Raw genomic sequence first — 18,701 nt, forward strand, 5'->3', positions numbered from 1 at the left:
GCCATTTGGGTTGAAGAATGTTGGGGCCACCTACCAAAGGGCCATGGTAACTCTATTTCACGACATGATGCACAAAGAGTGAAGTATACATGGATGACATGATTGCTAAATCTAGAGAGGGAGTGAATCATGTCCAAATATTGAAGGAATTGTTTGAAAGACCAAGGAAGTACAAGTTGAGGCTTAACCATGCAAGGTGTTCATTCGGGGTGAAATCTGGGAAGTTGTTGGGATTTATGATGAGTGATAAAAGGATAGAAGTGGACCTTGGTTAAGTAAAGGCTATTCAATCTATGCCAACTCCCAAGGCTGAGAATGATGTAAGAAAGTTCTTAGAAAGGTTGAATTACATTGCTCGGTTTATATCCCAATTAACCACGACTTGTGACCCGATCTTTCGTTTGTTAAGGAAGAAGAACCCTGGAATTTGGAATGAAGAGTGCGAAGAGGCTTTTGAGAAAATCAAGCAGTACTTGTTGAATCTGCCCCTGCTTGTTCCTCCTGTACTAGAAAGGCCATTGATATTGTACCTAACAGTAACAGAAACAGCAATGGGATGTGTGCTTGGGCAACACGATGAAATCGGAAGGAAGGAAAGGGTCATTTATTACCTGAGCAAGAAGTTCACGGAATGTGAGTCTAGGTATACTGTGATTGAGAAGCTGTGTTGCGCCCTGACATGGGCTGCAAAGAGATTACGTCAGTATATGTTGTATCACACTACGTGGTTAATTTCCAAATTAGACCCGTTAAGGTACATTTGTGAAAAGCCTTATTTATCGAGCCGAATTGCAAGATGGCAAGTTCTATTAGCTGAGTATGACATAGTATATATGACAAGGAAAGCTGTAAAAGGGAGTATTATTACCGATCACCTGGCTGACCATGCTATGGAAGATTATGAGTCATTAGACTTTGACTTTCCCGATGAAGATGTACTTGCAATCGAGGAAGAGAAATCAGATTGGTGGATTATGTACTTTGATGGTGCTGTAAATGTATGTGGTAACGGAGCGGGTGCGGTGATAATCTCTCCTAATAAGAAGCAGTATCCGGTTTCAGTTAAGCTGCAGTTCGGGTGCACCAGCAACACGGCTGAGTATGAAGCTTGCATTCTCGGTTTAGAGGCTGCATTGGAGCTAAACATCAGAAAGATAGATGTGTATGAAGACTCAATGCTGATCATTTGCCAAGTAAAAGGAGAATGGCAAACCAAGGAAGAGAAGTTAAGGCCTTACCAAGAATACCTGTCTAAATTGGCTAGAGAATTTGAGGAAATAGAGTTCACCCATCTAGGAAGGGAAGGAAACCAGTTTGCAGATGCTTTGGCTACACTAGCATCTATGGCCAAAATAGACTTTGGGCATAAGGTACAACCAGTACACATCAATATCAGAAATAACCCAGCTCATTGTTGCTCAGTCGAAAGAGAAGTGGATGGAAACCCTTGGTACTATGATGTCAAGAATTTCATCCAAAACCAGGCATATCCCATGGGGGCATCCAAAATCGACAAGAAGACCTTGAGGAGGTTGGCAATGGATTTTTATCTTGATGGGGAGATTTTGTATAAGAAATCATCCGACGGGACTTTGTTGAGATGTTTGGATGAATGAGGCAAAAAGCGCGTTACGAGAAGTCCATGAAGGGATTTGCTCAACCCATGCTAATTGACACGTGATGGCTAGGAAGATACAAAGAGCCGGTTACTTCTGGATGACATTAGAAAAGGATTGCATCGACTATGTCCGAAAATGTCATAAGTGCCAAGTATACAGTGACAAAATCAACGCCCCTCCAGCTCCTCTATTTAACTTGACATCTCCATGGCCCTTCACGATGTGGGGAATTGATGTGATTGGACCTGTAAACCCAAAAGCCAACAATGGTCATAGGTTTATTCTCGTGGCTATCGACTACTTTACAAAATGGGTAGAAGTCGGGTCATTTGCTCATGTGACGCAAAAAGTAGTGAAGAAATTTATTGAGAGAGATTTGATTTGTCGATATGGTCCACCAGAAAAGATTATAATTGATAATGCCCAGAATTTCAATGGCAAGATGATAATAGAACTCTGCGCTGAATGGAAAATCAAGCATTCCAACTCTTCGCCGTATAGACCAAAGATGAATGGTGCGATAGAAGCTGCTAACAAGAATGTCAAAAAGATTATTCAGAAGATGGTAATCACCTATAAGGATTGGCATAAGATGTTGTCATTTGCCCTTCATGCGTATCGCACCACAGTCTGAACCTCAACAGGAGCCACCCCGTACACGTTGGTATATGGAATGGAGGCGGTTATGCCTTTAGAAGTGGAAATCCCCTCATTGAGAGTACTGGTAGACTCTGAGCTGGAAGAGGTAGAATGGGCAAAAGTTAGATATGAACAGCTGAATCTGATCAGTGAAAAGAGGATAGCCGCAATCTATCATCATCAACTCTACCAAAGAAGGATGGCCAAATCATACGACAAAAAAGTTCGACCTCGAGGATTCCACGAAGGAGATCTTGTACTAAAGAAAATAGTGCCTTTACCAGGAGAAGATCAAAGTAAATGGGCGCCGAACTATGAGGGCCCTTACATGGTGAAGAAAGCATTCTCGGGAGGAGCTTTGCTGTTATCTAGAATGGATGGAGAAGATCTAGTTAGGCCAGTGAATTCTGACTCTATAAGGAAATATTACTCTTGATGTATTCCGTAATCTGCCAAACAATAAAATAAAGTTTGGCCATGAATTTTCTCTGTAAAGCACCTTTCTTCATAAAACGCATGATCTCATAGCATTTGAAGACTTTTACTTAAACAAACTCTTTTTTACGCATGGCTAAGGAGATGACTCCATCAATTGGAGAGAACCAAATCAAATCTAAACTTGACATATTTTTGCACACCACACTGGGGGCAAGAAGTGTACGAAGTGCACATAGGGGTCCATAGTGAACCAAAGCCATCATAAAAACTTCTAAAAAAGCATCTTTTATGAGAATTGCTAATTGCATTGAAATTTTCAGTTTTCATGAACAAAACCAAATCTTTTGAGTTTTCCTTTTAAAATAATAATAAAAGACAATACTCAATGGAGCGAGAAAGGGCCCCATAATGAACCAAAGATCTCTTCACCAAGAGGATAGGAAGTATAGCGCGTGCAGCATATTCTGTTTCAAGAGGACGAGTCGGACAAACAAATGGAAACAAGAGCTCAATAAGTCTACAACAGAAAAGGGGACCTATGTTTCCAAAATAGGTAACAAAAAAAAACATGCATGCTATATTGTCATAACACTAACCTGGCAGGAGAAGGTGTGACGAAAGCCAAAATAGTTCCAAGTTTTTGGGAAAACCGCTGAGGTCCAAAATCTCAGGTCAACAAAACTACAGAAAATGATAGGAATTGTGAACCAGCACTGCTTCATTCCTCGAGGTAAGATGATTTCTTTTTAAGTTCAAAACGGGCAGGTCACCCGATATTGAGATCATTTTTTGAAAAAAGCGTTGAATTTTTCTAAAAAATAGGAAAGGTCATCCGATATTGAAACCATTCATTAGAAAAGCATGGAGTTTTCTAAAAAAAATATTAATATGGGCAGGTCACCCGATATTGAGATCATTTTTTGAAAAAAGCGTTGAATTTTTCTAAAAAATAGGAAAGGTCATCCGATATTGAAACCATTCATTAGAAAAGCGTGGAGTTTTCTAAAAAAAATATTAAGATGGGCAGGTCACCCGATATTGAGACCATTTCTTAGAAAAGCGTGGAGTTTTCTAAGAATTTTAAGATGGGCCGGTTGCCTGATCTTGAAACCGTTTCTTAGAAAAGCGTGGAGTTTTCTAAGAATTTTAAGATGGGCCGGTCACCTGATATTGAGATCATTCCTTAGAAAAGCATGGAGTTTTCTAAAGAATTCTAAGAGGGGCCGGTTACCTGATATTGAGACCGTTTCTTAGAAAAGCGTGGAGTTTTCTAAGAATTTTAGGATTAGTAGGTCACCCGAAATCGGACCATTTTAAAAAAAATAGAGTTTTTCTAGAAATCTTAAATAGGCAGGTCACCTGATAGGGAGACCATTGTTTAGGAAAAGCAGTGAGATTTAGCAGGATCAGACGGTTTATCTTTACAACACTTACTACGCGAAGCGCTTGACAAGTTTTGCTTCGTAAGCATTGTAAAGAGGGGGCATCTGTTGTTACTCAATTTTGGACCCCACATGCTGGAGACGGTGTATACCTCTTTTGAACATAGTGTAGGAGTTTAGCTCATATTCGCCAGAAGATTGAAAAAAGCACAGAAAGAAATATTTTGTTTTTTTGAAACCTTGTTTGAGCTGTTTTCTGCTCTTTTTATCCTTCCCCTTTACTACCAAAATCATCAGGTTTTCTTAGGTTGATTAGGAGTCTTCATAATGCTAAATTCATTTTTTTATCTGGTCTTTAAGGTTGAATAAATCCCTCAGAATTTGCACTAAAAAATGGTTCTGCTGCTGTCGCAATTTTTTGTTCCAACTTAGGCTCTGATTCTGACTTAGTTTCGTAAGATATCTGACCATCCTAGGTATATTCTGTCACTCATTACATGTTGAAAAATTGACGTACACTTTTATTAGGTCCCAGGGATCATTGTTCTTAGAGCAGATTCTTAGTCAGATTTGGATTGTCAGATCAAGAATCTTTTTGACCAACTAGATTGCTGCTAGATTCTGTTCTGTAAAACGATTTTATCTCACTTCGACTCCTTCATCAAAGTTGTAGTCCTAGATGCTTAGATGAATTTGAGCTTCTGAATCACTTGATTTCGATATCAGAGGCTTAAGATGTTCCCGTTTGAATATCTAACGTGAAGGCAGAGAATTCTGCTGCGAGAAGGATATTGACCCGAGTCTACACTAAAAAAACTCTATTTTTGGCCTAGTTTTTGTGATTTTTGTTCTTAATTCATACTCTCAATCATATCAGGATTCTCAGCATTCGTCAGTTTTTGAGTTAGACCCGGAGATCCCTTTCGACCAACCAAATTACTGCTAGATTTTGTTCTATAAAAAGATTTTATCTCACTTCGACTCCTACATCAAAGTTTTAGTCCTAGACACACAGATGAATTTGGGCTTTTGAATCACTTGATTTCGATATCATAAGCTCAAGATATTCCCATTTGAATATCTAACGTGAGGGCAGAAAATTCTGCCACGGGAAAGATATAGCCCAAGTTCGCGAGGCTGATTCGAAGGATTTTTTTTGGACCAAGGACTGAATCGAAAAGTGTTAAAATGAGGGATTGAATTGAAGAAGGATATTGAAAGCTGGAGAGGGGGGTTGGATCATCATAAATGACAGGATTTTTACCACACCGAATAAGGAAAATAAGACTTTGCAGCTGCACCCTCCATCTGATTTCTTTCCTTTTTTCTCTGCTGTTTTCCTTTCTCATCACGCCTGATTTTTGGAGCTGAAGACCACATTTTTGTTGCCTCATTTCAAAGGGAGCAGCTGGCCCTATGGAAGGAAAGAAAAGAGCCACACCATCCTCTAAAACTGGAAAGAAATCAGACGTAAAGCACCAACACAAAATCAGAATATTGCAGTTTCCTTTTTGTGTTTTTTTACTGCAAATCAGTAGGGATTTGCGTCCTAGGATTAATGCATTGAATCCTTCCTAAATAGAGACATATTTAGACTATATATAAGCCCTTCTAATGACCTAACGGGGAGAGGAGAGAGCAAAAAAAAAAAGAGCATAAAACAAGAGAAAAACAGAGAGAAAAAAAAAGATAAAAACACAGCAGTTTTGAAGGAAAACGCAAGAGAGGCAGGCGACGGGGAAACCAGTTATTTACCAGCATATAGCTGAAATATTTCGTCCGTTTCAACATCTCTATTTTCGTCCGTCATTTTTCAGTAGCTAAGGAGGCATACGTGAGCTATCTTTCGGTCTTTGGTTTTTATTTTCTTCAAACAGGAGCTGCAGGTATAAGCCCCAATCTCTCCTCCTTTGTTATTTTTATACTAGGCATTCGGTTGTAAAGTTGTTTCTTCCCTCTGAATAATTGGTTTCTGTTTAGAAAAACCAACGTTTGCCTATTATTTCCTTCATGATTTTGAGTTCAGCTGCTGTCCATGTAAAAAGGGTTTGTCTTTCATGTTTAGGAACTTTTACATTTAGGGACTTTCCTTTTGTTTTCCTTACACCCGCTGGAGAAGAAATCAGCCGGCATTTGTTTTTTTATTGATTGCTCCCAGTTTTATTTTGTTCTTGTTGTCTGCGCATTGAGTTGGCTTTGATTTTTTTTTATTGCTTTAAGCTTATTATAAATCTTGGAATATATATGACGGTTGTTTTGCTTTTATTGCGATTTTTCTTTTATGTTTAATTGTGATGCTTGTGTTTCGATAAAAAAAAAATTAAAAGTTTTCTTGTGTGTTGCATACGGCCATTACCCTCACATGTTTTGAACGTTCTTTTTATATATATACAAAAAATATTGGAAGTTTTGAAAAAGTGTTTTCGCATGGATTTCTTAAACACAACAAAAAATTATTTTCTTGCATTTCTGGATTTTACAACATGTTTGTAAAACTCCGAAGGGTATTGGCCAATATTCAAAAAAATATAAAAATCTTATTTTAGGGGAAATTCATCTATTATTCACCGCTAATGTTTGGATAAAAAAATCCTTAAAGGACGAATATCCAAAATATTATTGGGAATAATAAATCTGCACACATCCTTGAAAGAAGCCTTGATTATAATCGAGGACATTTCAATTTTTTTTACTCCACGGTTTACGAGTCGTGAGAGTATAAAACACTAAGAAAAAAATAGGTATTTTAAAGCACCCTAGATTTTTAAATTTTTGTCCCTCCTCCTTGCGATTTACGAGTCGCAAACTCTTGAAAAACTAAGGGGAAATGAGCTTTTAAAGCACATGGAACTTCCTCGGATTTCTATCTTAATAAATTTAGTTTGAATGAAACCTAGAAAAACTGATGGGATTAGAAAACACCAACACTATAGCAATTATAAAACAAACCAAACACCAAGCAGCTTACCTTAGGTAGGGCGTACTAGGGGTGCTAATACCTTCCCTTTACGCAACCAGTCCCTTACCTTAGAATCTCTGAAAGACCAGTTAGGGTTCCTAGTGACCAAAATACTAGGTGGCGACTCCTTTTACACAAAAAAAAAAACAAAAAGACCCCGAAATCAATTGAGGGTCGTCGCAACGCCGCGCTCCGCCGTGAGGGTGCAACAACTATCAGTATAAACACTGAGCAAATTAAAGAGTTGGGGTTTACACAACTTTAAACCTTGACTCAATTCATAAGGCAAGCTGCTAGTCCCCCACTTAACTTAAAGTTTAATGTGTGTGCCTTCAAAAAGATAATAATAATGAAGTTATGCATGACAGGATGCCACAAGATCTTACCCACATCCAATATACCCTGTATGACAGAATATAAAGATGCATGCTAAAGCTTTTAAACAAAGTATCATTCATAGGAAAATAACAACACATAGCATAATAATAATAATAATAATAATAATAACAATAACAATTACCAAGCCTAGTCCTAGGGTCCCCAGTGGAGTCGCCATCCTCTTGCACCCTTGCGCAAAGCGCGGCATCGCGGCGACCATCCCCGGGAGCGGGGAATTGATTTCGGGTTTTTTGTTTTTGTGAATAAAAGAGTCGCCACCTAGTATTATGGTCACTAGGAAACCTAACTGGTCTTTCAGAGATTCTAAGGCAAGGGACTGGTTGCATAAAGGGAAGGTATTAGCACCCCTAGTACCATGCTGCAAAGTCTTATTTCCTTATCCAGCGTGGTGGAATTCCTGTCATTTTCTGATGATCCAGTCCCTGTTTTTTTTTTAATTCCTCCAACGAAACCGATTCACTTTCCAAAGTTTGAAATTTGTATTTAATTAATCTGATAAATCCTTAAAACATTAAATCGGGCCCCTCGAAACAAGACCTGAAAAAATCAGGCTGGAATCGTTCTTGCGACAGGATTCTCTGCTTTCTATTCAAAAGGAAATATCTTGAGCTTCTGATATCGAAATCAGGGGATTCAAAAACCTAAATTCATCTACGCGTACAAGTCTACAACTTTCATGAAGGATTCAAAGTGAGATAAATTCATTTTGAAGAACAGAATCTGGCTGCAATCTAGTTGGTCAAAAGGATCTCCTGATCTGATTCAGGAAACTGACAATGCCGAGCACCCCAATCTGACTGAGAATCTGCCATAAGAACAGTGAGCCCTAAAGGTGTAGGCAAATTCTTTAACATGTCACGAGTGACAGAATATAGCTAGGATGGTCAGATATTGCACAAACTGTGTGTTGGGGTGGTCTAGTTTGTAGTGGGAGTTTGATTTGTGATAAAATTGGGGAGGGGGGTTGTTGTGTTGTTTGTTGCAGATAAAAATAGAGGAAGAAGAAGAAATGGGAAGATGGAGAGAGAAGGGTTGCTTATCAGGTCATAGATTAAATATTATAGATGGACTTAATCAACGTATTTAAATCTGCCGCTATTCTGTCTATAAAAATAGCACGTCATCATACTTTTTGGATTTTTTTTCATTCCTTATTTTTTTACTGTAATTCCTTCGGTATATACCACGATAATATTTGCATCGGTGTCTACAAATGGATACTGTGAGAGCATATTCAATCGGAAAAATTTAATGCAATCTACCGATACCAATGCAAAATAAGATTAATATTCAGTTCTACATGACAGGTAAAATAGATTAGATGACTATATAATTATAGACCTTAAGCCAGCTAGCTCCGATATAAGTTTGAAATATTAAGAACGTTTTTAGTGATTTCCATATATATATAGACTTCACAATTGCATTATTTTAACAGAAGATTGTAAGCACTTGGTGCAAGTGGACAATATTAAGAACGAGCTAGAAAACCATATCAACAGGACAATCATAAGAAACTTCCATTGAATTAACTACCCAGGACCGGTAACATTTTGTCACCTAACAATCTTTAGTTCTGGACAAGAGACATTTTCACCGGAGTTCTTTGATAAAGCCTTGTGACAGGAGACATGCACACCCAGTCCTGTTAACTTAATGGAAAAGTATCATGTTGGAAAGAGTATTATAAAGAGAATATTGGCATATGATGGATAATGTCAAATGTTTTGAGGACTTGGTTTCATCACTGACATCATAGAACGAGCAACTACTGAGTCTTCGTAGCCTTCATTTAGGACTAATTCAATGACTCCAACCTATAAATAGCCTTGCATCCTCGCTAGATATCTCACCCCTCCCCACAAGAAAAATCCGTATAGAATCTGATGGAAGGACTCAAGTTTGTACTAGTTTTCGTCGTCTTGGCTTTGGCTTCTTCATTTGCCTCTGCCTCTGATCCTGGTCCGCTTCAGGACTTCTGTGTTGCCATCAAAGAAACCGATGGTGGTATGTGCTTAATTTTTAAGTGTTTCGTACGTTAAGAGTTTTTGTCAGGAGTTACATGATAATATTGCACTGAAAATATCATGCATCCTGTATATATTTTAATTATCTATTAATTGACTGACTTTTTACGGGCATCAAAAATGCCTTTCTCATGCATGCAGTGTTTGTGAACGGAAAGTTCTGCAAGGACCCGGAGCAAGTTACTGCAAACGATTTCTTCTTTCCTGGACTCAACGTTCCTCGGGACACTTCCAGTGCAGTTGGTTCAAATGTCACTGCTGTCAATGTTGCTCAAATTCCAGGACTCAACACTCTTGGCATATCCTTCGCTCGCATTGATTTTGCACCACATGGTGGCCTGAACCCACCCCACACTCACCCTCGTGCCACTGAGATCCTAGTAGTCGTGGAGGGTACCCTCTATGTTGGTTTTGTCACATCTAACTTAGCTAACGGAGATAATCGCCTAATCACCAAGGTCTTAAATCCCGGAGATGTTTTTGTGTTCCCAGTCGGACTCATTCATTTCCAGCTCAATGTGGGAAAAACCAATGCCGTTGCATTCGCCAGTTTAAGCAGCCAGAACCCTGGTGTGATTACAATTGCAAAAGCAGTGTTTGGAGCAGATCCACCCATTAACCCTAATGTTCTAACCAAGGCCTTCCAGGTGGACAAGAAGGTAGTCGACTATCTTCAGAAACAACTCTGGACGGACAACAACAATTAGAAGAACACATTTATTAAGAAGACATGAAGCTGTAGCCTCATGTTTGGCATGTTTTCTTCATTACTACGTACCTCTTTCATATTTATTTTCATAAATAAATAGGTTTCTGCTCCTGTCTTTTATGCTCGGTTTGGTAATGATATAAAAAGCATAACAATATATATGACACCAAAGAATTGCAGTTATCGTTTTTGTTTCTTTAACCTTTTTTATAAATAGTGATTATTTTTAATTTATATTGGGTGTTTTTAATTTTTTTAAGAGGTTAATATGATTTATCTTTAATTTATTTTTATATTTTATATAGATGATGTTTATTTTTAAAAATAAAAAACATTTATTTTTTATAAGATTTTTAATATATTCAATTTTGCATAATATCATTTTATTTTATTTTGTAATTTTTATGTGTTTGTTGATTTCTATTACAAATTTATTTTAATAAATAAATTCTTTAAACACAATCGGGTAAATAACCCGTGTTGCGATGCCAAATATCTTAATCTACATTTATCTCTTGATTTTCCCGATTACGTTTTTATTTATCGTTGATGGCTTTTTTTCATTTATTTACACAAAAGGTTCATGGTTTATTTAATTAGATATGTGCATAAGTTTTAGATCTACTTCTACAATTTTTTATGTAAAAAAACATGTTGAAAAACTTTATATACTTAATTGTTTTTATCATGTATTAGTGTTTTCAATTTAATCTTTATTATTTTAATCTTTTTTTTCCTTAACCCTTTTATAAAAGTTTTATTATTTTTAGTTTCACCATTTAATCCAAGTTGATAGTGTATTGTTTTTTTATTTATTTTGGTACTAATTCTTTTGATTTTGATTTTTTTTTTTTTTTTGTTAATGTTCTTATTCTTTTCAATTTAACTTTTAAATTGAAAATTTGTTGTTACCCTTTAATTTATTTTTTTAATTTTAATTTTAACTCTCATTCTTCTAATTGCTATTTTTTATTTTGAATTTATTTGTGTGAATTTTTTTATTTCATTATTCAATGATTCATTTTATGGGAGTTGGACTTCATGATTTTTTCATATATATTGCTTCTGATCTGATGACTCGGGTCACGAGTTTGAAAAATTAACAAGAATCTACATCTTTTTTTTTTTCTAATATTTTCATTCAACATTATTTTTTTAAAATGGCTTTATACGTTTCTTCAAAAATAAAAACTTTCTATCGAATTCTCCGGATACAAATTTATTAGCTTAATTTGCACTAACTCACCCCGTAATATTCATATTACAAGTCTACAATGCTACTTCGTGTTGATTCACATTAGGTTTTTTTTTATTTTTTTTATTTTTTTATGTTTAATTAGCTAAAAATTAAATAACATCATCTTTTTGCTTCTAGATAAAAAATTTCCTCTCATATTATCATTATTGTTATTATTGTTATTATTATTATTATTATTATTATATATAATTTAAATAAAAACAACTTATTTAATTTAACAAAATTATAACTTGATCGAGTTATTAATTGTTTTTTTAAGAAAACATACTTATAATATGTAAATATTTTATTAGAAAAATTATATAGATTCATGGTAACACGGTCACTGGTCTGAAAAGTAGTCAACAGCTTTATAGCGTTGTTTAGGAATGTGGTTATGATTATTTTTTAAAATATTTTTTATTTAAAAATATATTAAAATAATATTTTTTTATTTTTAAAAATTATTTTTGACATCGACGCATCAAAATTATCTAAAAAATTAAAAAAAATATTAATTAAAAATTAAAAATATTAAAAAATATTAAATTTTTTAAAAATATTTTTAAAACATAAAAATATTCCCCTTATTATAAATATAAACGAAAATGGATTTGAAATATCTGGAGCTGCAAAGATGAATTGAACAGAAGGGCGACAAGTAGACTGGCGCGGATCTGACACGTATTGTGATCATTTTGATGTGTCCCCACTGGATTAGACCCGAGCTCAGCCTCCCTCTGCAGGCGTCTGCTATCTTGCAAGTGTCGATATTACCCCGCTAACCCTTTTTCACCTTCCTTGTTTTTCCTACCATTAACGTGTTGGTTTAAATCACAAATGCTTGTCAACTTGTCCGTCTTCCTTGGTTTTGCAAAATAAACATAAATTTATAAAAGAATTGGTCAATTTAATTGTAAATTCTCTATATAGAATTGGATTTAATTTGCGAGATATATATATATATATATATATATATATATATATATATATATATATTAAAAAAAAAATAACTAACCCATGACAAAGCGTTGGTGGAGTATCTAGTTTTTTATCCTATTTATTTTTAAATTTTAAAATTAAAAAAAAGATTGAATTTTTTTATTTTTTTATTTTAAATTAATATTTTTTTGGTGTTTTTAGATTATTTTATTGTGTTATGTAAAAATAATTTTAAAAAAATAAAAAAATATATTATTTTGATGTATTTCCGAGTAAAAAAAACACTTTGAAAAATAAACACTACCACACTCTTAAACACCTTAAGTTCCAGCTGGAGCCGGGTTTAATTTATTGAATTAAAAGACGGAAATCCAATATTAATATTATAATTTTTTTTGCTTTCTATTAACAGAAAAGTTAAATCATGTGGCGAAAGCATTGTACCTTTCCTCACAAAAACATTGTGGATTGCTACAAATCATTTTGTTCAGTCTCTAAGTTTTGATCACCAACACAACTTTTTTTTCCATCATGAAATATTGGCTCCATCATGCTTTTAGTTTCTATTACTTCTCTAACGCTGGTTCACAATTATAACATCAATAAATATATTTGTTTTATAAGCTCACGGCAGCACACGAGCATATCATCTCATACATATAACTAAAAGGTGTGGGGAAATCACTGTTTCCTCACACCCAAATGCACTGTGGATTACAACAGTAATCCACAGTGCATTCCTCTCTCTTTTCTTCACTTTTTCTTCTTCTTTTTTTTTGCAATTTTTCATTTTTTTTCCAACTTTCCTTTTTTTTCATTTATTTTTTCTTTTTTTTTTCAAAATTATCTTTGTTGATTTTACTTTTTAAATATTGAGCTGGTTAAAAATTTCGCTTTGTAATTTGTTTTCTTTAAAATAATGTGGATTGCTACGGTGTTTTCCCAGATAGTTTTTCTATTTTATTTTTTTTATTTTTGAAAATTATATTTGTCGATTTTATTTTTTTTTATATTGAGCTGATTGAGAATTTAGTTTTGTAAATTTTTTTTCTTTAAAACATTGTTGATTGCTATAGTATTTTTCCGTATGGTTTTTTTTTTTGTTTTTGTTTTTGTTTTTTTTATGATTTTCTTCGCTCACACCCAAATGCACCATGGATTACAACAGTAATCCACAGTGCATTCCTCTCTCTTTTTTCACATTTTTTTTTTTTTGCAATTTTTCATTTGTTTTTCCAACTTTCCTTTTTTTTCGTTTATTTTTTCTTTTTTTTTCAAAATTACTTTCCTTTTTTTTACAACTTTCCTTTTTTTTTCCTTTCTTTTCATTTATTTTTTTTTTCCAAAATTATCTTTGTTGATTTTACTTTTTAAATATTGAGCTAGTTAAAAATTTCGCTTTGTAATTTTTTTCCTTTGAAATACTGTGGATTGCTACGGTGTTTTCCCATATAGTTTTTCTATTTTATTTTTTTATTTTTCAAAATTATATTTGTTGATTTTTTTTATATTGAGCTGATTGAGAATTTAGTTTTGTAATTTTTTTTCTTTAAAACATTATTGATTGCTACAGTGTTTCTCCGCACGGTTTTTTTTGTTTTTGTTTTTTTATGATTTTCTTCGAAATTATCTTTTATGATTTTATTTTTTAATATTGAGCTGGTTAAAAATTACAATTACAATATGTGAGGAAAGCACTATAACTTTCCTCGCAAATTAATGTGGATTGCTACTGTGTTTTTTCTCATATGGTTTTTTTCTGTTTTGTTATGTTTTTCCCTAAAATTGGCTTTGTCAATTTTATTTTTTAAATATTAAGTTGGTTAAGAATTGCAATTACAAGTCAATACAAGTTTTTCCTCACAAAACACTATGGATTAATACAGTTTTTCCTCACATGGTTTTTTTCCAGTTTTTTTTTGTGTTTTCTTTTTTTGTAATATTTTTTTCCAAAATTATCTTCGTCGATTTTATTTTTTTTAATATTAAGTTGGTTATAATTTAACATTGTAATAAAACTTAATCAAGTGGGAAAAGCACTGTAACCTTCCTCACAAAACATTGTTGAGAATTACAATTACAAGTCATTACAAATAAGGCTAAATCATATGGGGAAGCATTGTGACTTTCATCACAAAACACTGTGAATTGCTAACAGTGTTTCCAGCATGATTTTTTTCCCTTTCTTTGTGTTTTTTTTGTTATTTTTTTTTCTAAAATTGTCTCTATCGATTTGATTTTTTTAATATTGAGCTAATTAAGAATTTAGCTTTGTATTTTTTTTCTTTAAAACACTGTAAATTGTTGCAGTGTTTTCCCATATGATTTTTTTTAAATTATCTTTGTCCATTTTTTTTAATATTGAGTTAGTTAAGAATTATAATTACAATAAAGTTAAATCATATGAGGAAAGCGTTGTAGTTTTTCTCACAAAACACTATGGACTGCTACAGTATTTCTCTAAATGGTTTTTTATTTTATTTTATTGGGGAAGCTACTATAGTTTTCATCACAAAATATTGTCAATTGCTATAACGTTTTTCGTCACGGGTTTTTTTCCTTCCAAAATTATCTTTGTTGGTTTTTTTTTCATATTAAGTTGGTAGAGAATTTAGCTTTGTAATGTTTTTTGCTTTTTATTAACAGAAAAGCTAAATCATGTGGCGAAAGCATTGTATCTTTCCTTCCAAAACACTGTGGATTGCTACAAATCATTTTGTTCAGTCTCTAAGTTTTGATCACCAACACAATTTTTTTTTTCCGTTATGAAATATTGGCTCTATCATATCTTTAGTTTCTATTACTTATATAGCGCTGGTTCACAATTATATCACTATTAAATATATTTGTTTTATAAGCCAGCGGCAGCGCGCGGGCATGCCATCTCGTATTATTATAAATAAGGTGGGGTTCGGGGGGGCTCCTCCCCTGAAACCAATCGTCATGGCTTATACTAGAGTAGATTTTAGCATGTTTAGCTTGGAGGTGTGATGATGTTTTTTAATGAAATTCACATAAAAAACATGTATTTTTTTTTATGAGATGTAATTTATACTTTAAAAAAATTATACATTTAAAAAAAACCAATCACACCTGAAGCCAAACACTCTCTTACTCTATTTGAGTTGTGGCCAAAAAAACTGTGTTTTTTTTTCACCATCAATAACCTTTTTCATGTCCATAATTTTAAAATAAGAAATTGGAAAATCCAAGCATAAAATGTACATAACTTTTCGTGTTTAAAGTGAATTGATGAATTCAAGGATTGATAACTTGTTTACTTCACGAATGAATGGGTCTCTTAAACACTAGTTTTTACAGCATTTGACTCTATCAAGCATAAAATGTGCATCTTCTTACGTTACCGTTCTCAAACAACATTTCTTCTGCATAAAAAAACGGTGATAAAAGGGAACGGAGGGCTGAGCTCGTGATGTTCTTCAATTAATAAATAATAATAATAAATTTCTCAGAACATTCGAGTTTTAGCAAGAACCCAGCGTGAAAACAAAGGATTCAATTAATAAATAATAATAAATTTCTGAGTTTTAGCAAGAACCCAACGTGAAAAGATAGTATAGGAAACTGGATAGTGTTTTCTAGAGGTTATTATTTTAAGTTCTATAAATTTTAAATTATTAAAATTTTATATAATTATTAATTTTAGAATTTGTAAGATTAATTGTGGTGTATATAAATTTAACTGAATATTTATATTAATAATTAAAAAGAAAAAAAAAGATCGCTGATTTGCCGATCCACTCTGTCGGAAATCCAAGGATCCGAAGCATTTTGTCGTCCCTGACTAGCAGTCTCATCTTCTAGAGACAGCGTCCCAGTCCGGGGCGGAGCTGGCAGCATTTACCATGAAAGGTCAAAATTAATATAATAAAATTTATTATTAAAAAATTTATTTATTTAAAATAAAAATATCATATTATTACATATTTAAATACTAAATAAAATAAAATAAAATGTTTTGTAGGTTACTGGGCCTGCTTGCCTCCCTGGTTCCGCCCCTGCAGTCAAGGTTCTCTGTATGTAGACAGCCATAATTAGCATTCATGAAAAATTTACATAATGGAGGGACCCAGTAATATCTTAATCCACGCATGCATTTTTCTTGAGTTATTAACTTATTACAGACAGTGATAATTAGCATTTAAGAGAAATTTACGACTTAAAATGGATCTTTTTCGTTATGTTCGTAAACAGAAAAGAAAAAATCTTTGAAAGGAGATTTTTTTTTTCAGTAATAATTAAGTTGTTTGCCTTATTATACTAATATGTTTGGAAATGCGATGCAAATCATGTTTTTAAAAAATTTAATTTTTTATTTTATTAAAATTTAATATGATTTATATATTTTAGATTGTTTTAATTTGTTGATGTTAAAAATGATTTTTTAAAAATAAAAAAACATTATTGACATATATTTCTGCATAAAAAATTATTTAAAAAACAATCATTATCACACTGTCAAACACCCTATAAAATCACGCTTCGTCTACTACATGTACAAGCAAAGTGATATGCCTAAAACCATCTAGGTGGTGGCCCAGTGGTAAGAGCTTGGAACCAAGAGGTTTGCTCCCTCTGTGGTCTCAGGTTCGAGCCATGTGGTTGCTCATATGATGGCCACTGGAGGCTTACATGGTCGTTAACTTCAGGGCCCGTGGGATTAGTTGAGGTGCGCGCAAGCTGGCCCGGACACCCACATTAAACTAAAAAAAAAAAAAATGATATGCCTAAAAACAAATGCAAGGCCCAAAGCTGAGTTTGTTCTATTCCCTCGAGGAATTTCGTTGTGTTTGTAAATAGAAGAGATACAATCTTTGAAAAGAGATCTTTTTAGTAATAATTAAGCCTTCAATTTGTTAAAGCATCTTTTGCGGATATCAAATTCAATTTGTTCTCACGAAAATAATTTAATAAATTTTTAAAATTCATTGAGCCGGTATAGGAAATATACTCTTGAAAAGAAATGTGTATTAAATAAAGTGTTGGTCTAGCAATTAAAATACTGTTATATCCCTACAAGGATGAGAATACAAATTCGATCCTCGAAAAACGTATTTATTGAGAGAGGCAGCTATAAAACCCGAACGAGACTAGTCTTAACCTTTAAAAAGATGTGATGATACCCAAATAAAAAAAAAATATGAAGAAAAATGTTAGTTTTGATTACCACATTAGTTAGTCTAATGATACTCCTTGCATCACATAAAAATAAACAAAAAAAAGTCAAGTATTTATGGAGTTTTATTGTCATGATATAAAAAAGAAAAGAAATATAAGAGAGGAAAAAATAAAATTATGATCAGATATTAAAATAAAAAAAATATTCACAAACATAAAACAATATATATTCTCTATATTAATAATAAATAAAACCTTTTTGATTTCATAAAATAAGCTAACGATCAAAAAATAATTAAAAGTATAAAGAGAGGAATGTCAACAAACAAGTATTAGAACTTAAGATTTCTTACATTGATATTGTGGTAGCTGTTGTGGTTGTGATTTGAAAAAAATTATTTTATAAAAAATGCTTTTAGTTGAGGTAGATTTGATATTTATATATATTTGGTTAAAACTGTGGTTGAAATTGAAGTTGAACAAAAAATAGTTTAATGTGTTTGGTTAATAATGTTTTTTAAATTGAGGTTATAAAATAAGTAAAAAATATATATATATTAATATTAATTGATGGTTTTAAATTTAAATATTGTAGAATTAATTACTACTATTACATCATGAAATAAATAATACTTTATATAAAATATTTTTTATTATTCCATTAAACTATCTATAATTTCATTACGTACAAAATTCATCCAATAAGAACTACAATTTTCATAATTTTTTGAGCGTGTAATAAAATTAGATAAAATATTATCAGGTATAAAATTGATATTACAGTGCGAGTGAATTTAATTCACTCTATACTAGTTTTCGGGAAAAAAAATATTATTCACATCACATTGCGAGTGAATTTAATTCACTCTAAATTAGTTTTTTTAAAAAAAAACTATTAAAAAAATTAACACACTGAAGAAAAAAAAACTAAAATTGTTCACGTGAACACTGCAAGTAAATTGCACTGTTCATTAAGTGAACAGTGCGAGTGAATTGCACTGTTCATTGTTTTACAAGTGAACAGCGCAATCTCTTGCACTGTTCACATGAATAGTGTATCAATGTACACTGTTCATGCTAATTGCACTGTTCAGTGAATAGTGCAATTAGCATCAACAGTGCGCGAAAAAGCAAGAATTCCTTGCTTTTCTTTCCCTGCGTTTGGAACGCAAAAGTAACATGGGATCCATGAACAGAAAATCTCGTTTTCA

The 18,701-nt window shown here is 33.0% G+C and overlaps 1 protein-coding gene across 7 annotated transcripts in view; it reads left to right on the top strand.

Annotated features, from left to right (window-relative positions):
• Positions 1-10,295, top strand: part of LOC7489692 (germin-like protein subfamily 1 member 16) — a 64,696-nt gene extending 54,401 nt beyond the window's left edge. For 3 of the 7 annotated variants that reach the window (XM_006375854.3, XM_024583449.2, XM_052446353.1), the window contains exon 3: positions 10,123-10,295. In XM_006375854.3, the coding sequence (XP_006375916.1) occupies positions 10,123-10,170 (48 nt within the window). In that variant the 3' untranslated portion in view covers positions 10,171-10,295. Of the gene's footprint in view, positions 1-9,295; positions 9,444-9,604 lie in introns of those variants that run through there. The other 4 variants (XM_052446348.1, XM_052446347.1, XM_052446349.1 and 1 more) reach the window with 2 other exon arrangements.
• The last annotated feature ends 8,406 nt before the right edge of the window (positions 10,296-18,701 follow it).

Source organism: Populus trichocarpa, chromosome 13, assembly GCF_000002775.5.
Source record: "Populus trichocarpa isolate Nisqually-1 chromosome 13, P.trichocarpa_v4.1, whole genome shotgun sequence".
Lineage (NCBI taxonomy): Eukaryota > Viridiplantae > Streptophyta > Magnoliopsida > Malpighiales > Salicaceae > Populus > Populus trichocarpa.